Source organism: Strongylocentrotus purpuratus, unplaced genomic scaffold (genome assembly GCF_000002235.5).
Source record: "Strongylocentrotus purpuratus isolate Spur 01 unplaced genomic scaffold, Spur_5.0 spur5_scaffold_19, whole genome shotgun sequence".
Classification (NCBI taxonomy): domain Eukaryota; kingdom Metazoa; phylum Echinodermata; class Echinoidea; order Camarodonta; family Strongylocentrotidae; genus Strongylocentrotus; species Strongylocentrotus purpuratus.
In genome coordinates, this window is record NW_022145604.1 from 15,466,576 (window position 1) to 15,491,550 (window position 24,975).

The window sequence follows — 24,975 nt, forward strand, 5'->3', positions numbered from 1 at the left end:
TAAATCCAAGATAAAATAGTTATCAGAATACCTCCGCTAGAATATGAAAAAAAAAACTCCATGTGGTATGCTACACTAGTATGGTCAGCGAAAAAGTACATTCAAATCATGCATTTTTTGTTTATGACCAGGAGACTGAGATAATCGAGGAACAGGATGACTCCGCCCAACCATCTACCCCTCCCTTGCCGGTCTCCCCTACACCCACGATGAATACAGCAACAGATGAAGCTGAACCCCCTACAGAGGGCGCTACAGGGACCAACGATGGGGACCAAGAAGGTATTTTCATTTAAACACATCTCTCACTTTCAAATTATTCTTTGTCTGAATGTTATCATTACATCCAGTTGAACATTTGTGAAATTTTTCATCCATTTGTTGTACTAAGGGAGGAATGATATTTTCAAGTTTTTACGAGAGACTCTCTGAAATTTACACTACTTCATTACAAAAATTGATCATTCATTTACAGCACTGAAACAGTATTATATTTCAGATTTCATATCCTAAATGACTTTTTTCACATTTCTTTCGATAGCACTCTTTTTATTTGTCTTTTTCATCCAGTACACTCCATCTATCCACAAAAAACCCCACTTAATTGGTGATGGTTTCATGTCTTATTTCTGATCACTTTCATTCTTCAAGGGGTAGTAGGCCAACTGTTTTGTATCCAGTGTGCTCAAAAGACTCTTTACATTATAAGTTTTTATAATGAAGGCTTTTAACAGTTTGAAGAAAAAAAAAGGTAAAAAAAAAAGGGGGGGGGTGTAAGATTAGGACTTGAAAAAGATTGTTCCAGTCTTATGTAAAGTGTACATGTACATGTACATGTGCCTTAATTTGTCTTGTTCAAGGTCATTGCTATATATCTGATATTGCAAAATCTTTTATGTGTGTGTTTAGCAAAGATATTTTCATCATCACCTATTATTTCTTCTTTGTTGCTGAAAAGTAGAGGATCATTTTCATTTGCCATTTATAGTCATTATTTATTCATTACCATATCAATCAAAAATGTTGGTAAGAAACAGCTAGTATACACATTTATTGTTTAATTGCATGCCATTGAATATTTTGAATGTACACTGTATGTACAATGTGTAATTGCATGCATATATCTGCAACCCTTTATATATCAATAATACATCCAACTCTTGCATGAAAATTACAAGTGAAAAATGTATTTACTTTACTGCATAAAATATAACCTATATTTCATAATCATATTTGTATGTTACTCTTTCTGTCCCTTTGTCTCATGTTTTTGCTTTCTTTTCTGTCTTTGTATCTTTGTAATTTCAATGTTTATTTCTCCTGTACCTGTTCTTCCTCCTCTTATTACTTTCTCTTTTCCCTTCTTATCTCTTTCCTCAATCTTCACCTTGCTTCTCTTCGCTTCTTACTTCTTCTTTTTATTCATCTCTCCTCACCTCTCCTTCTCTTCTTTCTTGATCCTCATCTGTTCTTACATTCTCTCTTATCCTCTCACTCTCCTCTTTTTTCGTTTCATATTCTATCATGCGTACATATACTGTCTGGATGTCAATGTAATCTCTGTATAGTGTTTGAAACCAGCACCCCACCCCTCTCATTTCCTCACACTGACATCCCTATTGATGTGAATGGTGAAGGCCCGGGTGGATTCGATGCCGAATCAGAAATCAGCATAGCATCAGGTCTGTTCCACTTTTTATTCTTTTCAGTGATATTCACTTTGCATGGGTATCTTTAGGATTCTTTCTATTCTCATCATTATTCAATCCTTTTATCATTTTCTTGTATTTGCTCATAATACTTAAAGTGTGCTAATGATATGGTAAAGGTCATGGCTCATTAAGTTGTAAACAAATCATTGTGAAACAATTGTATCAATATAAAAAAAAAAATAGTTTTGATCAAATTTAAAGATACCTGAATCAAACATGAACAGTTATTTCTTCTACCCATTGTCATGAAATTCTGATAATTTAGGGTTTGGAAGTAGTCATACTTTACAATTTTCCCTTTGAAACTGCCATATTTCCACTGCTTTGGCATTAACCACATGAATATATATTGCTTGAATTGTTTAGCCCATTTTGTCTTTTGAAGCTATCACATAATTAAATTGCATGTAGCCACTGTCATATTGCCTGTAACTGAATCATTGCTCCTACTCTGAATCTCTTTGAAATAGAAAAACAGAAGGTTAAATTCACGTTTGTGCTATATTTCTTTGTTTTATTTAAAATATGTTTTTAGTTATGACATTGCACAAGAAAAGAAAAAAAGCAAACAAACATCTCCTATCCATGAATTTATCAGTATTTGATGAAACTTGTGGATCAATGGGGCGAATGGACTGAAAAATTGAAATATAAATATAGGGGAAAAGATTGATTAGTGATAGGACTGCATGAGTATGGAGAATTGATTTAGGCTTCAGGTAATACAAGCAAGTGTTTTAAATTCATCATTATCATCATCATCATCCATGCTTCTATGCTTTTTAAAGAAATGTTGAGTTCTGGTCATGCGATTGCATTGTGAAAGAAACTGTCTAAAATAATGGAAAACATTGATTATGATAGGCCCACATGAGATATAATGTATACATCCTCTGAAGTTTTCAAATCATCAAAACTATAGGAAATAGACTCAATCTTGCTTAAAGTCATGGATACATAAATGTGTGCATGGGACTACACACACACATGTGACTTTAAAGTTCGGTCCAAACATGTCAGCTATTTCTTGTCATATTTTTACTTTCCCATTCTTCTATTCCTAAATGGAAAAGAATGGAAGAGCTCAGAAATTATTTTCACCTTCTCCAGAACTCGACCTTCTCTTTAAAATTGTCTCTGCTTCGTTATACACTCTCATGCTCTTCATCATTATATGCCTCCTTCACGCATCTGCTTAGCAGTGAGTTCATTGGATGTGCCTCTAGAGCTGAAACCAGATCCTACCAGTACCCCTGCCCCAGTACCAGCGATAGTCATGGGTGAGCTATCCATTACCCCCGTGTCCTCCTCGTTTGTTAATAATACCTCGTCTTGACCTATAGCCTTTTCGTACTACAAGAAATTCATACTCTTTAGGGACAAACATGTACACTTGTATGTGGTCGAGGAATAAAATTTTATAAAGATTTTTTAATTATACAGGGCAAAAAGGTTAGGGAGAGATATATATAAATGAATAAAGTTATTTAAAAAATACACTTTTCATACTAAAAGAAAATTATTCTCTTTAGGAGCATATACTTGTATGTAGTCTAGAGATAAAATGGAGGAATAGGGATAGATATTTAATCATACAGGGCAAAAAGGTTAGGGAGAGATATACTAGTTGATGAATATAGGAAAAAAGAAAATGTAAAAGTTGCCGGGCAGGATGTCGTGCACATTGATAATATGGCAATATATGATGAGAAACTTCAAGCACCCGGTTGCACTTGATTTCTGAAAAGGTTAGGTCAAGTGAGATGCCGATTCAGTTAGGGTTCATTCTTTAATATCATACATGTAGTATTCATTTCTATGTACTTTGAAATGTGGAACTTATATGCATGCATTAAAAATCATCATTTGTATTGAAATTTCATACAGAGTCTTTTCAACACCAGTTTATAAGTCCATACATAAATAGCATCATTAGCAAAATGATATGTTTTAATTTGAAATCTGAATCCTCCTGACCGTTCCATTTTTTCATGCATGTACATAATTCATAATTCACCCCCCCCCCCCCACAAATATATCTTCATGAATTTGCATGCCTTTTTGTGCATCATCGATCCATTGCCACTCCATTGTTACATAAATGCATTTAAATTATATGCCACCATTGCAATTATCACCAGCTGCTACAGTGTGGTAAAGTTTTATCAGGTGTTGTGCTAGTGTGATGGTTCATTTTTTATAATGTAAACAAATTTTAATGCATACATCTTTGTAAAGTTGACACAATATAGGCCTGTTCACACATAACAATTAGTGCGATCTGGATTGCGATGCAAAGATTGATTTTGGGGGGTGACCATTCACACACAGGTGTAAACCTTGACGATGCATGCGTGCTGGGAGTCCTGAGATTAAATAAATAGATTTTTGATTCTCATTACCATTTACATACACACCGCTCGGCAAACTATCACGATTATTATTAAAAATCACAAGACTTAATGAAATGTGAATCGCAAGATTAATTACATTATTCTGTCCACACATGCACAAAAAAAAAAAGTGGATCGTGATGCAAAAATCAATTTTTAAATCTGACTTTTTCTGTAGGTGTGAATGCCCCTATTGTATTTTATTCACCTGTTACAAATAATTGTACCTCAACAGTCAGAATGCAAATTGCATATATTAGTTGTTACTAGTGAGGACAAACATTATAATGCCTTGCCCTACCTAACAAAACCTAATAAATATGTACTTTGCATTCTGACTATTGAAATAACAGGTGAATGAAATAATTTGTACTGAGGCACTTAATTTACAAAGACATGCATTTGAATTTGGTTACATTACACAAATGGCTTGTTTAGATAAATTAATAATATCGTGTCTGGAATGCTCTAAAAGTACTTTGGTAAAACTTATAAAGGGATAATAATAATGATAATCTGGATTTATATAGTCCGTATTAAAAACGAATTACTAACAAAAATGCTTCTGCCATCCTACCAGGTCTTCATTTTCCTTGTGGGTATGTAGTGGCAAATGTAGATTAATGCCTTACCAATATCCAAAGAAACCTTAAAAATTGCTGCTATGAAATCTCACTTTTATACGTAAGTGAATAAAAAAAGAGAATCCATATACAAAACAAAAGCAAGTTTTACATTTCAATAAAAGACACTGCTGCATCTAGGCTTTCATTTCTGATAAAGAGAAACAACAATGATGGAAACATTTAAAAATAGCTTGAAATCAAAAGTGTGACAGGCAAAAATTGCATTCCCAAATGAATGAATGAAAGGTTGCTTTCATTTTTTAGTCATTTTTTGGTGTGATTAGTGGTTTATGGAGTTATTTTTTTTTAAATAAGGCATACCATGGTACCAGCATTTGTTTACATTTGTTATAGATTTAAATGACTGAATATTTTCACTTTTGATTTCCCTTTAAATAATTTGAAGTAGGAAATGTACCTACATGTTAAATGTGAATGTAGTCTTCAACCAAACGCAGGCGAGGTACTGTATTGTTTCAAACCATGTGACAAATGTATCCTACATGTATGTGGCAAATTTCAAGATTAATCTCTTGCTTCAATCTAGACCTAGCCCCAGATACAGAAAGCTCCCAGTCCCCGAGGATGTTCCAGCCTTGCCCCCCTCCTCCGAGAAGCAAGGCCCTGCAGCCGACGCCCCCCTCCCAGCCCATGGTACACCCTGCCATCAAGAAGGAAGGGGATGATAGTAAGACAAAGTTGGGGCTCAAGAGAGGGGTGACGTTCAAACCAGGATTGATTCTTACCGATGCAAAGGAGGAGGATCTGGATATCTTTAAGGGACCATTGATTGAGATGAGTCAGGTGAGTGATCAAGTGGTGATGTGAAAAGTCAGGTGATCTTTTAGCAATCAGGTGATCTATATTAGTCTAGGAGTTAGATTCGAACCAGGATTGATCTGTTCTGATACAAAGGAGGAGGATCTGGATGTCTTTAAGGGAGTATTAATTGAGATAAGTCAGGTGATTGATTATATGGTGATGTGAAAAGTCAGGTGGTTTTTTAGCAATCAGGTGATCTAGTAGTAGTCTAGGAGTTGGATTCAAACCATGATTGATCCGTTCTGGGTGCGATTGAGGATCTAGATGTCTTTAAGGGACACAATTTAAATATTATGAAGCATTACAAAAAAATGATTTATCATCAACAGGCTTTTTGTCAACATTTTTTGTCACATAAGGAAATATTGGAACGCTATATTACAGGTGATTTACATGTATGTGTTAAATTTTGTTTTGTTTTGTTTGGTAAGCTCATACAATCTAGATTGTTGGAAAAAGTTAAATATCTGATGTTCTATTTTTGTCCCTTGTAAATTCACTATTTAACCTTAATCATATCTTCTTTAGAAACATTTACTGGTAACATATCATAAATAAAAGCACATAATGACCCAAAATTAAATAATAATTATCATTTTTGTCAACAAGTTTATGCCAAAACAATGTCAACTTCTGGAAAACTGTAACTCATTTGATTACTATTGCTCTCTCCTCAGCTGAAAGAACCAGATGAAGATTTATGTGCAATAACCTTCGCCAAATTTGTGCCTGGAATCGGGAAAGAAGGAAGTAAGTGTTCATTTTCTTATTTTGTAAATTTCTGTTTGATTTGTCAAATCTATCTATTCCAAATCTACCAATATAAGTAGATTGCTTTAATATGTTAAAAAAGAATCAAATGCTATGTCAAATTAAAAAATAAAAAATAAATAAAAAAAGATAGAAAGATGTTATCTAATGTGATTGTTTATATAGTGTACATCATTGACTGTATTGATTATCGTATTGCATGTACATGTACATTACACAAATACTTGGAGATGTCTTGCTTTCTACAAAGCAAAAATGTACCCATACTGTCATTATCTAAACAACTGATTCTTGTATCTGAAGTAATATCGTGATTCTCTTTCTGATCTATGTTTAGACTATGTGGAGTACACTGAATCTAAGCTCCAAGCAGGACTAGAGATATGTCTAGCCCAGTACAATGCGACCGCCCAACAGAAGATGGAGCTAGTCTTTTTCACAGAGTCCATCAGACACATCGCAAGGCTGACTAGAGTACTTGTAAGTGGTGTTCCAAAATATCTACACCTCATTTTTTACACATTTGCGATTGATTTGAACAAGTTGCAAATTGATCTATTCCAACTGTGCGCTTTAGAGGTACAGTAGGAGATTTTTAATTCGCTTTTAAAACAGCTGTTTCCAGAAGGGTCAAATACATTGATGTGTAGGTTCCAGAGCAGCTGCACTTGCTACTATGATTGTATGACAATATTCCTTTAATAGATTGAAAATGGTTAGGTTCCGAAACAACAGAGGCAGCGACTATGCGACTCTGTGACAGAACCTGTATGGGTCAAAGATATGTGTAGGTTTTAAAACAACTGGACTAACCATAACACTGAGACATTTTGATAGGGTTCCTGAGAATCTTAAGATTAAAAATAGCTGGATCTTTTGACTGGATCCTTTTTTAGTCAATGATACTTTGGTTCCACAATGGACTTGTCACTGAGACTTTGATGTGGGAATTTGTCTCATGTGCCTGTAATTTGTAATTCCAAGGCAAGAACTGTACTTTTAGAGCCGAACTTTATTTAATATTTTGCTTACAGAAACCGGGTGACTTCTACATACATGCCAACTGTTCAGATTAAAGAGGAACATTCCTCTTTTTGGGAGAAGATAATTATCATTTTAATGCAGGTGTTCCTCTTCCTGTACACATTTGTCTGTAGTATTGAATAGGAGAGTTAGGATTGTTCCTTTTTTTTTTTAAATAGCATAATTTGTACAGATTTCTGATTTTTGAATGTTGGCATGTATGCTTCTATATTAAGCCTATGGGAATTAATTCTATAGTCGATGGGTACATTTGTCTCTTTAAGTTAAAGTTATTGTCCATTCATTTGTCTCTCCAAGGCATCTGAAAACGCCAATGCACTGTTGATAGGCCTTACCAACGGCACAGGACGTTCCTCCCTCACCCACCTTGCCTCCCACATGGCCCGCTGTAAGCTCTACACCCCACAGCTGACCAGAGATCCTGCTGAGAATCGACGAAGGCTCCGGCACCAGATGAAACGAGCCAGCAAGACAGCGGGGCTGATCGCTAGGCCGGCCGTGCTGCTGGTCAAGGAAGACATCGGACCGGAAGCCATGGAGGATGTTTGCTGTCTCATTCAAGAAGGTGTGTTTGGGTTACATGATTATAGACACTCTAGACACCCATAGCATGTGCAGTTGTTTGAATACTTGATTGGAGTTGCAAAGTTTGAAGCTTTGAGCCCCTTCTGTTATACTAGTATATGTCACTCTCAACACAGTAATGATATTTGCTGATATTTTCATAAGGGGTATGTAGGTAGTGATATTTTCATAAGGAGTAGGATTTGTTCCTTGAAATGTACTGTGCTCCGCAAATTAATACACGTACTATAATTGTCAGAGCTAAATAAAGCCACATTGATATGTTCTAAAAGGAATTTTACAGTACATAAAGACATTATGTCCCAATGCGATTTCCGTTTTTTAAAAGCAGAACATTATCTTCTTCATGTATTTACATTCAAGAATTTGTATTACTCTCTAGGCGCATGTCCCAACCTGTTTACTGGTGAAAAACTTGAATCTTTGGCCTCCCAGAAGTTGACATCGGCTTAGGTTTTCCATCATCATGATCATCATGATCATCATTATCATCATCATCATTATCATCGTCACCCACACTGCTCCTCCTCATCACCATCATTACCATAACTCTTACACCTCAATTTGTTTATTTTATATGTTTTCCTCTAGGCACATGTCCTGACCTGTTTACTGGTGAGGAGCTTGAACCCTTTGCCTCCCAGATGTTGACATGGGCTAAGGTTTTCCTTCATCATCATCATCATCATCATACGCTGTTCCCCCTTGTCATTATCATAACCATTACTTTTACATCTCATATATTTTATCTTATATATTACCCTCTACGTACATGCCCTGACCTGTTTACTGGTGAGGAACTTGAATCCTTTGCCTCCCAGATGTTGACATGGGCTAAGGTTTTACTTCATCATCATCATCATCATCACATATGCTCCTCCTTGTCATTATCATGACCATTACTTTTACATCTCATATATTTTATCTTATATACATGTATTACCCTCTAGGCACGTGTCCTGACCTGTTTACTGGTGAGGAACTTGAATCCTTTGCCTCCCAGATGTTGACTGGAGCCAAGGTTGTAGCAGGACAGCGGAACCAACGTCTTGAGATGGCACAGGAGAGATTCCTGAGGACCATTATGAAGAATCTTCATGTGGTGGTCTGCATGGATTGTCAGAGTAAGTTTATATGGTCATTGTCTTTTTTTTCTGTCTTCTGGTCTGTTCTCCTTGCTTGTTTTGACTGTTTCTCCATTTCAACTAGTCATTCTTCTATTCTGTATGTCTGTTTGTACTGCATGTCTGTTGTCTATCTATATTTCTATATTTCTATATTTTTCCGCCTGCCCGTCTGTTCTGTCTGTCTTTCTTGTTTGAAGATGCATGTTCTTGTTGTGTCTCTTTGTTCCTCCATGTTTACCTCTCTCTTTATCTCTCACTCCGTCTGTCTCTCTTTCTCTCATTTCATTTTCTGTATTCCTTCCAAATCCTTTTTGTCTTGGTACTCTCTTCCCTCAAATTTATTGAAGATGATGATCTGATTTTTTCCTAGCCAATGCTTTTTCAAAGAAAATGAAAATATCAATTAACTCTCCTTGTGTAGAAATCACACATGTAAAAATGTTGTTGTAAAATGTTTAAAAAGTTACACCAAAATATAAATTAACTCTATTTGTTTAGAAATCACAAATGTACATTTTTGTTGTAAAAAAAAAGGTAAAATGTGATATCATTATTATGTTTGTTTTTGTTCAGATCACAATCTGGGAAGTCTTTCTGATCGTCTGAGAAGGTACCCAATCCTGCTGAACACCACTCACTGTGTTGATAGCTATCTACCCTGGACTCAAGAGGGCCTGGCAAGAGTAGCACAGCACTGGCTGAAGGTACCCACCAGAGATGCTTACACCGATAAGGTACGATGGCTGCTAGTACGCAGAAGAAAGTTATGACCAGGGGGCAAAGATCCTTAGTTGAACTTATCGCTTAGTTGGACTTAACCATTATGGAAAGCCGTTTTAAAAGGCATAAAATGTTGATTAAAATCATTCATATTTTCCATTATCAAGGATATTTCATGTTCTTGATGTGGAATTCATAAAAAGTCTAAAATTGAATATATTTTATTTTAAGACTAAATGGCTCTCCATAATTTTTAAGGTCAAACTTAGAGTTAAGTTTGACTTACGACCTTTGTGAAACACCCCCCCCCCCCAAGGATGATAACTAATTGTTCTGTTGTGACTCGATGCTAGCATGAGAAAGGAAATATTATTCTTTTAAAGGGAGATGGTAGTCAGTTTCCATGTGCAGTACGTAGGTCGTAATTCACTGACACCAGACTTGGTGGAAATTCCAATAATGGGTGAACAAGTCTTGCACTCAGCAAACCTGTGAGCCTGTTAAGAAATACACCTTTATAGTCTCTCACAGAGTCTGTGGGTGAGAAAAATATAAGATAATGACTTTTCCAAATGCAGAGCATTATGTTAGGCCTGTTGGTCATATAAGTGAAGGCTAGTCCTGGTGATTGACAGCACCTGTTATTGGATAAGCACCAGAATGGTGTCAAATTTCCTATGAGAGCCCACTACTATGCTCTTTAAGTAGCTAATCACTTACGTAATGAGTGGATATTTTCTACGGCAACATTTTGTCATATGCAGGGTTAGGGCTTGGGTCATGGCAAGGCATCATTCCATTTCATTCCATGTGTCAAAATCGCATTGTAAATTCATTTAGTTATATTGACAAATTTTGTAGGACAAGATCCTTCTTAGAAATTGATGAAATTAATGTATAACTTTCTTTTGAAGTACTGCACTCTGTACAGGGTCGATCAGACGCAACAAACCAGAATATGAACTGCATACATTCATTGTATTTATAATGAACCAATCATTCTATCCATTATCTAGGTATGCAAATTTAAAGATGATTTCTCTACCGAAAGCCCAGAAGGGTGATAATGCCCATCTTTTTACATAGTGTCAAGTTGCGTTAACATCTTTCTTGCTCTCAAAGTTCAGATTTCTACTGAAATAGAGTCATGTAGAGGTGTCATGGCCGAGTAAATATGTCACCGAACTGTGGATCACAAGGTCCACAGTTCAAGTCCCACTAAGTCACTAATGTCCTTTGGCAAGACATTGATCTACATTTGCCACCCAGGTGTTAAATGGGTAACCGGTAGGATGCGAAAGTTAATGTGGTTGGATTAGCAAGTGGCGCTTGTAAAATGGCGACTGGCTGGTATGCCCCCCAGGGAGTGGAAAATGTGCATACATTGTGTTGCGAGTAAGCCTGAATCCCATGACCGGAGTAATAATATGTGCTGTACCTAGAAACAAAGTATTAGGCGTATTATAAATCTGAGCTATTATTATTATTATTATTATGTTCTTACCATGACTGACTGGAGTAGAAATATTTTCCTACCACAAGAACTCATGTTTATCTCCTTCCTTCTACCCTCTACCTACCCCCTTCCCTCAGCGTATTCGACTTCCCTGGCCCTCTCACTTCCAAGACCAAGGAGTGGAGGCGCTGTGCCAGGCCATGGCCTACGTGCACACCACGGCTGCAGCTACCACCGAGAGGCTCTATGTCAAACCTTTCAAATTCTTCACTCCGAGGAACTACCTGGATTTCTTGGACCTCTTCAAGAACCTGACCTACAAGATCACCAAGGAGGAGAGGGTATGATTTTTCTTTGTATATTTAACATGGATGCTACAGACCTAGTGGAACCATTAAAGGGTTTGGGTATCTGATCTTTGTCTCATATTCTAAACAAAATCCTGGATTTAGCTCATTCTGCAATCACTGCAATCACAATTATAAACCTTGAGGTCAGTCAGGAATCCCATGACTTTTACAAGCCGATCGATCGCCTGTCTGATTATCAAGATATTTATGATTAGAAATCAAATCAAATTTTGCGGTTTCATAACGGTTTTTATAATAGAGATTTTTACTTTTTCGAGCCACTTCGAGACCATTTTGAAGCGCAATTTTTTTTTAGGGCTTCAATATTACACCATATCACAGACACTTATAACATGAGAGCCATGCATTTTAGATTTAACATTGTTAAACGGTGCCTTTAGGGGGGAAGTCCACCCTGATATTAAGTTGATTTTAATACAAGCAGAACAAAAGAGAGAAAGTTTGAGCAAAGACCAATAACAAATTTAAAAAAAGTAATTGATTTTTGAAGGTGCAATCAATCAAACACAAATTTTAATTTTAATGGAAAAAGAATGAATTGAATTGAAACTCTGTGATGTATCTTGGGCAGCTGTCCTAAGTCTAATATTTCTCCCTTAGCTATATCCTTTTGGATACAAGTCAGGTAGTTATCTCCTTAGTGGTTTTAACCAGCTTAAACAGAGTTTTTCCTCTACACATCAGAGTGATGAAATATAACAATGATGATTGTAATAATCTTCCAATATTGACTTCTAGATATTCAGAAATCAAAATCTTTCTAGAAAATAAGCAGGAAAATGTGTCCTCATCCCTCCTTCTCAAGTTTTCATGTAATGTTCGTTCATTTAACACACTAACACAGGCGAATGTCGATAAGTTTGAAGAGGCACTGGACAAGGTGAATGAGGCTTTTTCCAGCATATCTGATTATCATGCCGAGATTGCTGCCCTCAACCCACAACACCAGAAAGCTAAACAACGTACGGAACAGATCCTGGAAGAGGTTCATGAGTGTGAGCAGATATTTGCAGATGTGAGTGAACTTTCTTGGGCAACTTTTATGTAATATGTACATACAAAAGCACCACATACTCCTGGGCCCCATCTTACAAAGAGTTGATATCAATTGCAACTTATTTTCGATTGATATAAATCGCAACTACATGTATGTACATAAGAGATAGGAGACTACAAACTTGAGATTGATTAGAGGACTTGCGATCGATTTAGATCAATCGCACCTCTTTATAAGATGGCCCTGATATAAATAATTCATCATAAAACTGATGGTATATTGACAGGTATTGCTTTGAAGAAGTCTGTAATGTTTTGAATACTAATCCGTTGGAATGATTTGAATTTTTCAAAGAGCATTTAAATATCCATGTGTTTGTGAAAATAACATTTTCAAACTTATCATAATATGTGAAGTTGCAATACCAATTTGAAGCTACATGCATATGTACATGTATATCGTACCCTATATGGTTCTCCTGTTCCATACACATGGGCACCATATATACAGTAGTATATCTTTACACACGAAAACAGTGACTGTATATAATTTTCAACTTTAAAACATGTCATGTGTACGTGCCTTAGAACATCCAGAATGAACAGAATTTAAAGTTCATCACGATTATCCTATTTAGTTCAAGAAATCAGGGTGAGAGAAAAGTGTCCTGCTTTACTATTTAACAAGTTTTTATCATTTGTGGCTGTTACCATTTTGATGTGATTTGAAGAAGGATATACATGTATGTTTGTTTATTTAACAGGCTAGGGGTAATTGTACTGAGGATGAAAAGGAGATCACTGCACTGCAGGAACCTCTCAATGACATGAAGAAAGAAGCACAGGCAGAGCTAGATAAGGTAAGATAACACTAACACTAACATCCTTAATCTACATTTGCCACACTCCACCCAGGTGTGTTAAATAGGTACCTGGTAGGATTATTCCTTGAAATATGCACTGTGTGCTGATAACGGCTGCCGTAGCTAAGGCTTTGGTAATAATTTCCAAAGCTCTTTGGAAGCGTGAAGGGATGTTATATCATAATGTGTTATGCGCTATATAAGAACGGAATATTAAGATGAAATCTGACGATTATAGGTACCAAGAATCAGTGATGAGGATGATAGTATGGAGCTGAAGTAGTGATGTTGGTGATGATGAGGAGGAGGAGGAGGAAGAGGATTGTGGTGATAGTGACAACAGTAGTAATGATGATGATGATGACCATTATGAATATGGTGATGATAGTGAAGATGATGAGGATGGTGATGGTTACCAGGGTTATCATGGTGATAGTAATTGTGATGATAATGACGGTTATCGCGATATTAAGGAAGGTGATTTTGATGATCAACATGATGATGGTGGAGAAAGTAATGATGTTTATGAGGATCGTGATGATTATCATGGTGATGATAACGATGATGATAGTGATGATGATTGTACTGTAATGCTGAAAATAATAGTGGTGATATTAAGGAAGGAGATTTTGATGATAACTTATGATGATGAAGATGATGGAGATGATGATTTTTACCGGGAAAATTACACTGATAATGATGATTGAGGTGATGATGATAATGGTATTTGATGGCAAGATGATGAAGTTGATAGTGATAATGAGGATGAGAATGACTGATTAGAGTTTTGACAAGAATGAAGAAGAAAACACTTGTGATGATTATGTATCAACCACTTGACAAACTCATTTTATTCAAATTTTCCTTATGTGATCAGGTGAACCCTGTGTATGAAGCAGCTCTCCATGCCCTAAGGAGCTTGGACAAGTCTGCCCTGAATGAGCTACGTACATTCCATGCTCCACCAATCAAGGTCATCAATGTCATCAATGCTGTATGCCTCATGTTCAGACAACAAATGGAGTAAGTATCCTCTCTCCTTCCTTACCTATCTTCCTTTCTTTTCTTCATGTCTCTCTCTCTCTCTCTCTCTATCTCCCTCTTCCCTCTATCACTTTTCATCTTCCTCTCTCTCTCACAAGTTTGTGAGTTCGAGTCTCTTTCCTTTCCCCGTTTTTTGTGTCTATAGTTCTAACTGTAAATCCTTTCACTCTCCATTTCATTGTGGTGGTGTGTGTTTCCCACTTTTTGTAGTCTCTGTTTTTTGCATTTACTAATTGTTTTGTTTTGTTTTATTTCTCTATATCATGTTAAATGTACTTAAAGCATGTATATTTTTCCTTCCTTATTCACAGCATGACTACCTAGCTGTTTTATTTTACCATTATCTTTATTTCATAGAGACTGATGAATATTTTCACCATCTCTTCATTGTCCCAGTCGTCTTTAAAACATTACACAATTTGTTGCTACTGCTGAAGGTTATAATATACCTTTTTATGTAGTGTAAGATTTGATTGAGACAGTTAAAGCCCCACTGTACTACTTGTAGCTACTTGCTCCCTCTATATTGAAAACTTCCCCAATCGGTGCCTGGTGGTCCCTCATGATCCTCTTTTTCTTATGTTAATTGAGAGCTGAGTTGATGAGATAGCCACTTGTCAGTTAGCTTGCTGGGTGATCTAATCTTCTGGCTAAACTAGTACAGACAGCCTTTAAAGGTGTAAGGTCTTTATCTATTATCAACCCCTAACACTCTCATATTCTCATTTTTTTTCCAGCTGGTCCAACGGCAAAGTCCTCATCAACCGCAAGAATTTCTTCCAGGAGCTGGAATTCTATGACAAGACCGCCATCCCCACCGACATCTTCCACAAGCTCAACGTGCTCTTCATCCAGGACCCGACCTTTGACCCCGAGGTCATCAAGACGGCCAGTGTCGCGGCCAGCTCATTGTGCATGTGGGTGCACGCTGTCTATGCCTATGCCGTCATCCATCGCAACATGAGACCTAAGCTGCAAGGCGTGGAGGAAGCAGAGGCTAAGGTTCAAGAGGTAAGATAATTATATAGTTCACATATGCGATCAGCTCATGAGTAGATGAGACTTACTTGAATTGAAGTATAACATCAGCTGAGGAAAAAAGTGGAAAGGTTGTCATAATAGGTACATGTATGTAACCATTATACATTACCTTTATTACTCTGCATTTGACGGTAAACAGTTGGTAGTAAATTTGTCATGAAGCATCTCCATCTCTTTAGGAGTTCTAAAAGAAATGCACCAAGGGGACTCTGCAGACCATTTCTTTGGGGTCATTCGTACCGATTGATAGATATGATCAGGTCTATTTGTTATCCTTGTGCTGGTGATCCTTTCAGCTCCCTCCCTGCTTCTTCCTCCCTCAGAATTAACATCTTTCATCCAATTGTAAAACTTCTCTCCTTGCCTTCTTACTTATAAAGATCTTAAGGGATTTAGATGTTTATTCTCAATAATGTTCCTGAATGTCATTCAGAAACATTTCAAGCTTGTTTAAAGACGCATAGTGGGCTCTTACAGAGAAATCGACACCAATTGGGTGTATATCCAATAACAGATGTTATCACCAGGATTAGCCTTGCCAATAGGGGCCTTCTGTAATGCTATGCATTTTCCACCCATTCCCCCATATGGCAAAGTCTTTATCTTCACCCCAAGACGCTCCGAAGACCATCTGAAGACTCTCCGAGAGACTAGGGGGTATTTTCTTTTTTTTTAAAGACTACAGGTTTGCTGTGTGCAGACTTGTACATTAATGGCATTTCCACCAAGTCTGATATCAGCGAATTATGACTTACTGCTCAAGAACTGATGACTATCTCCCTTTAACATGAAATGTCATTCCATTACTAGCTTTATTTACCTGGCTTTTTTGGTGTGTATGCCAACCCTTTGTATATATAGGCACAAGGTCATCTTGGCAGCAAGCGAGTGAAGGCGCAGGACATGAAAGGAATTCTGGAGCAGAAGCGCAAGGAATATCAAGAGAGTATCAGACAGGTCAAACTCTATGAGAAGAAAATGCAGGTCAGTTTCTAGCTGTGTTTCACAGCTAAATTTCATTTTTTATCATTGAATGTAATTTGTTTTTTTTAATGCGCTCAACAGTAGATTTATTTTGTCTTCTTATGTTCTCCTTTTCTTTGTTATGCCTTTGATATTATATGTCTCTGTTTCTTTATTGCTGACATATCACTAAAGTGGTGTAACCACAATCGATGTACCAACAAATTTATTGTATGATATATATCATCCCAAACAGATCTAGAATTGCCAGAAAGGGGCATATATAGGGAATCATCTTTGGATATTGAGATAACATCCTTTTTATACCAAACAGATTTCAAACTACTAATTTGGGTCACCTGCATTTATACTGACAGATGAAAAATGACAAATGTTTTTGCAAAACTCAGATAATGTGCTCAACAGTAAATTTAAATTTTTCTATTTTCTATCCATTGCCTCCATGAACCAAGTGACTCCTGTATTAAGTTGTAGGGACTGAAAGTATCAAGTAGTCAATGTATTGAACATGTAAACTATATTTTCTTGAATCTTTTATATTGTACTTTGTCACTTTATTTGTATTTTATCCCATTGATACAAAGGATGTTTATATTATTTGTGAGTGAATTACAAAAGAAGCTTTTAAGAAAAGTCAGTTTAAGTATGGAAAATTGAATGTCCCTTAAGAAACAGCAGTTTGGAGTGAGGACAAAGACCATAAGTGGTTGGCTTTATTTGCATTACCTTATGATATGAGGAGAGATCTATAGGCCTGACTTCATCAGCTAGAGTTTGCCAAATAACCTGCTATTTTAACTATCCCGATCGCAAATTAGCCAGTTAATTTGGGTCTTCAACAGTCCGCAGTTGCAATTAGCAAGATATTTGATCGAGAAAATATCCATATAAATCTTGTTCTTATTTCCAAATATCCCACTATTTGGGAAACAGCAGGCTAATTTTAACCCGTCTGAGCTAGTTTGTGATGAGCGTATTGGTCTGGTGAAGACACTATTTCGAGCTTCGGGATAATATCCCAAGTCAGAAAATAGCTGGTTCAGTATTTGGCAAACTCGAGCCAATGAAGACAGATCTTATTTGTCATTTTTCTTTTACCTTATCCATGCAGACCATTGAGACCAAGATCAAAGTAGCCACAGACATGATGGGCAACATGGAAGAGCAGCACAAGAGCTGGAAGGACAGTCTGGACCTGTCTAACAGCCACCTCCAGACTGCTCCTGGTGACTCCCTCCTGGCAGCGGCCTGCACCACCTACATGGGCCCAATGGATGAGACCACCAGAGATCTGGTGCTTGCCGATTGGCTGCATGCCTGCAGTAATGGGAGATACCAAGTCGGAGCGGGGAGGGCTAGCGCGCCGATTGGGAGGGAGAATTCCTTTGCAGCAAGTCCTGCTCTGAATGCGGTATGAGCAATGTTCCTAATTGAATTGAATGATATATCTTACATCGTTTATTTGGTAGACATTAGTTTCTAGCATGATGACGAGCCTTACCAAAAATATGCTAAGGTATTCTTGAAAAAGACATATATCTGTGATCCATTTTATTCCCTTTATCCATTTTCTTTGTGAAGCAAAGTATTGTAGCATAGTTAAAATGGAATCAATTAAAAATGTATTGATTAAACTTTTCAGGATGATGCATGTAGCCATGTTTTTAATGATATGGAGTGGTTAAACAATGCAAAGGGACGATGACAAGATAATAGAAATGAGAGCAAGTTTTGAAAACTGCAAGGAACATATTTTAATCAACAAGACCCCTCTCTTTCCTAACCTTAGGCGCGAGAGGTCAATGGTGTCCTACCTGACAACGACAGCCCTTCAGCAGAAGTTGATCTTCCTCCGCAGCTGTCCATCATTGACGAGGACAACGATGATGGCAGCCACGGTTCGACGCCCAGGAGAGAACAGCCAGAATCTGAGATTAACCCTGCTGTACCCATCAGACAGAATTTCAGTGTAGAAGGTACGTAAGCAGAGGAAAAATATGAATGAAGGAAAATGTTTAGATTGAGGTTAAGAGCAAGTCCGGTTGGTAGGGATGTTTTGTAACTGCAAACAGTTACAAGCTATGTACTGTTGGACTGGTACATGTTTGTTTCAGATTGCATACTTCTAATAAGTGTCGTAGTCGAGTGGTTTAAGCACTTGACTTGAAATTCAAAGGTCGTGGATCGATCCCCGACACGGCACTAATGTCCCTTGGCAAGGCATTAATCTACATTTGCCACACTCTACCCAGGTGAGGTAAATGGGTACCTGGCAGGAATTAATTCCTTGAACTGCTAGAGCGCTGAATGGCAGTCAGACTAAAGGCGGGGTAATAACTAATTGGTGCGCTTTTGGAATAGAACTGTCTAGAAAGATGGTACAATCTAAAAATGCCTGTTATTATTAATTATTATTGTTTATAAAAGATGAACATTCATGGTAAGTTTTTTTAATGAGTTAGGCAGGGTTCAATGCAGGTATTACCCACACAGAAAAGAAAATGCTCTTGCCTAATGTTTGGCACATACATGTAGTTTGGTATCCAGGGGGGTGTTTCACAAAGCCTTTTTTCAATGACAAATGACAAAAACCAGTGACAAATTTGCTGATAGCCAATCAGAAGCAAGGATTTTAGTAGCTTATAACAAAAAACTGTCATTTGTCACTGATGACAAGTTTTGTGAAACGCCCTCCGGATGTTTGTTTTTATTACATATTTTCCCCCTTCAAATTCCTTTACCATTAACCTATGGATTGACTTCTAAAATTATTTAGGTGTACTAAATGGAATATGAGACATTGACTATTATGTAAAGAGTATATCAATTTTGTGCATAGGTCATTGCAAAAAATGTTTTACATGGTTGTATTCAAGATTAAATGTTGTTTGTTGTTATATTTTCAATTTTATGACATTTTTCTTTTTGTCCCTGTTTTCCATCAATGTAGATATCCTTAGTGATAAGGAAGAGCTAGACAACTGGAGGCACAGCAGCAGCGTGGTGTGCGATCAGTTCTCAGTGGACAATGCGCTATATACCCGTGCGTGTATAATCGGAAGACGGCGTCAGTGGCCACTCCTGATCGACCCAGATAACCAAGCTCTTAGCTGGATAGTGCAGCTGCAGGAGAAAGGATTGGCTAGTTTCCATGAAATTGTATATGAAGAGGAAGAAGAGGGTAAGATACACAGTGGTGGAATAAGGGTTGGAGGCCACAACCAATCTTTACCCTCAACCCACCTTTAACCCCCACCCCACCTTTATCCCACACCCACCTTTACCCCCACCCACCTTTATCCCCACCCACCTTTACCCCCACCCACCTTTACCCCACCACCTTCATCTCCACCATTATCCCCAACCTTTATCTCCACCCACCTTTATCCCCACCCACCTTTACCCCCACCACCTTTATCTCCACCCACCTTATCCCCCACCCACCTTTACCCCCATCCACTTTTACCCCCACCCCACTTAGCTGGATAGTGCAGCTGCAGGAGAAAGGATTGGCTAGTTTCCATGAAATTGTATATGAAGAGGAAGAAGAGGGTAAGATACACAGTGGTGGAATAAGGGTTGGAGGCCACAACCAATCTTTACCCTCAACCCACCTTTAACCCCCACCCCACCTTTATCCCACACCCACCTTTACCCCCACCCACCTTTATCCCCACCCACCTTTACCCCCACCCACCTTTACCCCACCACCTTCATCTCCACCATTATCCCCAACCTTTATCTCCACCCACCTTTATCCCCACCCACCTTTACCCCCACCACCTTTATCTCCACCCACCTTATCCCCCACCCACCTTTACCCCCATCCACTTTTACCCCCACCCATCTTTATCTCCACCCACCTTTATCTCCACCCACCTTTACCATCACCCACGTATACCCCCACCCACCTTTATCTCCACCCACCTTTACCCCACCACCTTTATCTCCACCATTATCCCCAAACTTTATCTCCACCCACCTTTATCCCCACCCACATTTACCCCCACCACCTTTATCTCCACCCACCTTTACCCCCACCACCTTTATATCCACCCACCTTATCCCCCACCCACCTTTACCCCCACCACCTTATCCCCCACCCACCTTATCCCCCACCCACCTTTATCCCCCACCCACCTTTACCCCCACCCACCTTATCCCCCACCCACCTTTATCCCCCACCCACCTTTACCCCCACCCACCTTATCCCCCACCCACCTTTATCCCCCACCCACCTTTACCCCCACCCACCTTTACCCCCACCCACCTTATCCCCCACCCACCTTTATCCCCCACCCACCTCTATCCCCACCCACCTTATCCCCCACCCACCTCTACCCCCACCCCATTACCCACCTTTTTCGAAATTGTGCCCCCCCCCCCCTCCCTGATGCACCCCTGAAATATGTTGACCCACAAGGGGTTCTTGCTTGCTCTGCTTCACTGCAGTAGATAGTTCAATCCACTCCAATTTTGATTGTTTATATACTCTGTAGGGGCAAGGAAATGCTTTTCTATGTTATTAAAATCGAACATGGGTTTATGCATTAAAAGTTTTAAAGTAGCTATCATGAATTTTTAAAAAAAAGTGAAGATGAACCACGAAAAAAGAAATAAAATATAATTGACAATTTGAAAGGAAAAAGTTGCCTCATTTTTATATCAATGTGATAGTCATTTGTAAACTTAATGGCACTCACCATAAAGGATTGATTATGAATTTCTGTCTTATATCAAATAGAGTTTATCCACATATGCATTCAAAGCATTACAAAGCATTGATGATTAGATATTCTTGTTATTTTGTTATCAAAGCATATTTTCTGTTCACTCATGAAGTTCTGTAAATCTTATATGTATATCCGGGGCATACAGCTTTACAAGCTTGCTTTCATGTAGGTCCCATGATATTTCTCTCAGTTAAATCAGCTCCCTATATTGACTAATTATTTTTATGTTATTTATTATGTATTATTGATTGTTATTTTATCACAAAAAAAACAAACAAACTTGTACTTTATTTTGATATGTATATGTAACATGAAAATACATGAAATAAATGAAAAATGAAATATCTCTTGCTTGATTACCTAACTTTTGACCTTTGACCTCTCATGTGACACAGAGGAATCTTTCGTCCAGGATGGTGGTCTGGAGGAAGAACTGAACAACCCCCAGCTGACGGAGGAGCATCTGATGGAGAGCAGGAACCTGGAGAGTGTAGCGACCTCAAATTTTGGTCTGAGTAGGGCAGATCAGAGCTCTCTTGGGGGAGAGACAGACTATGGCACAGAGTTTCCTGAAACACCTAGGACACTCACCACGTAAGTCATTGTCCTTTTAAAGGCCATTTGTACTAGTTTGGCTAGGAGAGATTAGACCACCCAGGGTGGTCACTGACAGGTGGTCAACATAAGAAAAAGAGGATCATGGGGGACCAATGGTCACTGATTAGGCATTTCTATATAGAGGGAGCAAGTAACATACAGTGTGGCTTTAAAGCCATGTAAAACAACTCTAAGCCCTCAAGTATCAGGGTTCAGTCTCAATTCATCTGAATTGATCACACAAGACGTACAATCAATCAACTGCAAACTTATCGGGGCTTATCGCTTAAGAACAGAGTTGCAATTAATATCAATCTCCAGTGAAGGCACATGTGATGCGGATGAATCCCAACTCTTCATAGGACGAAGCCTAGGGTAAGGATAAAAGCCATACGGTGCATGTCCCACAACAATCGTTACATGACTAATGATAAAAATGTAGAGTATGTAATAAGTGCATTTTTCTTTAATTTCTTAAATTGCATATTTTTCAAGTAAACTCACTGTAACCTGTAGATAATATGCAGAAGTGTTAACAAAATCTGCATAGCTTGAGTAGTGATAACATATTCATTTGTAGTTTGTTGCATCGTCTAATAGTGCTTGGTATTAAACCAGTGGAAACACTATGAACATGACGAACAAAGAAAGAGGACAAAATATACAGTTCCTCATTCTACCCTCAACAATTGCTGTGGTAGACAAAGTAACATCCCTTCACTGCTATTATGTACAAAAATGTGTAGAACAGGTGTTACATGCATACTCACCTGTTCTACATATTTTTACATAGTAGCAGTGAAGGGATGTTCCTTTGTCTACCACAGCAATTGTTGAGGGTAGAATGAGGAACTGTATATTTTGTCCTCTTTCTTTGTCCGTCATGCTCATAGTGAAAGGTACTATACAGTTGACCATATTTTACCATTATTATGTTACGATTGTCCCATGTTTATAAAGGAATGGTGGAGTCACTCCTAAGGACAACATGAGCGAGAAAGACTTTGACATCCACAGCATGGGCACCAGTAACCACTCCGTGACTATCCATCCCTTCTCTGTCGACCTCGACGGTGAGCGACCCTTCTCTAACCTCTGGGTCGTGTCGGCCGACGACTTCCTGCTGGAAGAGAGGTTTATCCAGTCCGTCGTGATGGGACTGAGTCTTGTCGTCACCAACCTGGAGAGGAAGGACTTGGATGTGAAGTTTAATGACGTGTTGAGTAGGAATGTGGTGGAGAATGAGGAAGGGGAGAAGTCGGTGAGGATCGGAAGCCACATGTACAGCTACAACACAAGATTTGCCCTCTATTTGACAACATCTGTACCTCTACAGTTGGATGGTGAGCATAATGGCCTTTTTTAAAAGCATTATTTCAAAACATTTACAAAAATCTTTCCCTGTTCATTCTCACAACTTGGTTACCCTAAAATGACCCTCTGTAGCCTCCAACGAACAAGCGTTGCTTTTCCCTTGGACTCCCTCATTTCCAATTCTCGCTACCCTAAATAGGTACGAAAATCTCGAAATTCGCGAGACGAGGTAATTTTCACTCTCTCGGGTCGTCACTACAACTTCCGGTATAGAGTCCCATCCCGCTGGCGCTAGCGCCTGTGTTCGCTGTGCAGAGTTTTCACGCACGCTAAAATCGATGCCAATCAGTGTAATTTGTACAGATTATAATATGCAATGGAAAGCTTCGGGCAGAATTAGTGACTTTAGCACAAAAGGCCGTTAAACTCTACCGTGAAAGAGAGGGTTGTGATCACGAACGCCTGCACAGGAAGCTGTAATGTCGAAAAGCTATCCCATAATGCAATGCGCGTTTTCAGGATTTTCCCCGGATCTCGGCAGAATCGCTATTTGGGGTAGCGAGAATTGTATTTAGTCCCTAATTAGCAAGTTACTACTAGCAAACCAAATGATGTAATATTCGTATTATTATAATCATTATACTTCTTGTAAACAATACTGAAAACGTATCATATGAAATGTGAAATATGAAGATGAACTGAATTATATCTTGACTGCAAAACTGTAATTTAGTATAAATTGACTTACTTGCCTACAAATGGTCCACAAGAAGTTACATTATTTGTACCACATATCAATTCTCAAATGAATTTTGGAATTTTCTTTCTAAATATTTTGTTTTGGAAATATTATCATGGTGCTTTCTGTGTTTAGCAGCCGTTTATACCATATTTATTATCATTGCTATTATTGCCCTATAAGTACCCAAATCACATTTTCTAAGTGCTGTAATGAATTTTATTTCACCCTTGATATACAATGTATAAACGTCTATATTTGTCACCAAATTATCATATATATGAATAGAAACATGTAATCCAACTTTCCTTCAATAAACCTGAAGACTGGACTGGTGCTATATTAGCATTGGATAGATCACGTTGAGATTTGAATCCCATGCTCCATATCAATCCCATCACAGGTGCAGGCTTCCTGAAGCCCCACACAGACCAGTTCTCTATGATTGACATGTCTGTCAACCAGGAAGGACTGAAGACCCTTCTCCTCATCGACGTCATGGATGCGGAGAGACCTGACTTCGCTAACCATCAACACTCTGTCAAGGCTGATATAAGAGGACATAATAAGATGCTCCTAGAAACACATGTAAGAAGCTCTCGTCACCCTTCCCCTTTGACCCCTGTACCTTCTATTTTGCCTCCTTAACCTTCCCTCTTTGCTCCCTTCATGAAAATTTGATTTGATTTGATATGACTTTCGTGATGTCTATATGATATTGTTTTTTTGATAAATTTTTAATGCAATTACACAATTTCGATTTGTTTTCATTTTCAAGGGGGGGGGGGGGGGGGGGTTAGGGGGCATGGTATTTAACATATGTGCAAATAGAATTGGAATTAATAAGAGCTTATTTGCTGTCTAAAGTGGATGCAGACATATTGTAGGTAGACCCCATCGAGTACTATTTGTATCAAGCTAACTGCTTAAATTTCATAATTTGATACAAGTTTGATAATATAAACTGATTTGACTATAGTAAGAAACTTTAAGTAGCTTTATTCATCACATTTATGTTACCTCATTCTTCACAACTT

General features: G+C 38.1%; 1 protein-coding gene across 5 annotated transcripts in view; it reads left to right on the forward strand.

The window, feature by feature from the left end:
- The window catches only part of LOC100890909 (dynein heavy chain domain-containing protein 1), a 73,879-nt gene that overhangs the window by 29,579 nt on the left and 19,325 nt on the right, over positions 1-24,975 (forward strand). The window contains exons 6-27 of one of the 5 annotated variants that reach the window (XM_030990404.1): positions 132-282; positions 1,569-1,682; positions 2,912-2,992; positions 5,279-5,535; positions 6,231-6,303; positions 6,662-6,804; positions 7,666-7,933; positions 8,904-9,077; positions 9,654-9,814; positions 11,394-11,597; positions 12,472-12,642; positions 13,388-13,483; positions 14,364-14,509; positions 15,268-15,541; positions 16,433-16,555; positions 17,667-17,966; positions 18,345-18,531; positions 19,506-19,684; positions 20,056-20,107; positions 21,684-21,882; positions 22,846-23,228; positions 24,342-24,526. In XM_030990404.1, the coding sequence (XP_030846264.1) occupies positions 132-282; positions 1,569-1,682; positions 2,912-2,992; positions 5,279-5,535; positions 6,231-6,303; positions 6,662-6,804; positions 7,666-7,933; positions 8,904-9,077; positions 9,654-9,814; positions 11,394-11,597; positions 12,472-12,642; positions 13,388-13,483; positions 14,364-14,509; positions 15,268-15,541; positions 16,433-16,555; positions 17,667-17,966; positions 18,345-18,531; positions 19,506-19,684; positions 20,056-20,107; positions 21,684-21,882; positions 22,846-23,228; positions 24,342-24,526 (3,921 nt within the window). Of the gene's footprint in view, positions 1-131; positions 283-1,568; positions 1,683-2,911; positions 2,993-5,278; positions 5,536-6,230; positions 6,304-6,661; positions 6,805-7,665; positions 7,934-8,903; positions 9,078-9,653; positions 9,815-11,393; positions 11,598-12,471; positions 12,643-13,387; positions 13,484-14,363; positions 14,510-15,267; positions 15,542-16,432; positions 16,556-17,666; positions 17,967-18,344; positions 18,532-19,505; positions 19,737-20,055; positions 20,108-21,683; positions 21,883-22,845; positions 23,229-24,341; positions 24,527-24,975 lie in introns of all 5 variants that reach the window. The other 4 variants (XM_030990403.1, XM_030990405.1, XM_030990407.1 and 1 more) reach the window with 4 other exon arrangements.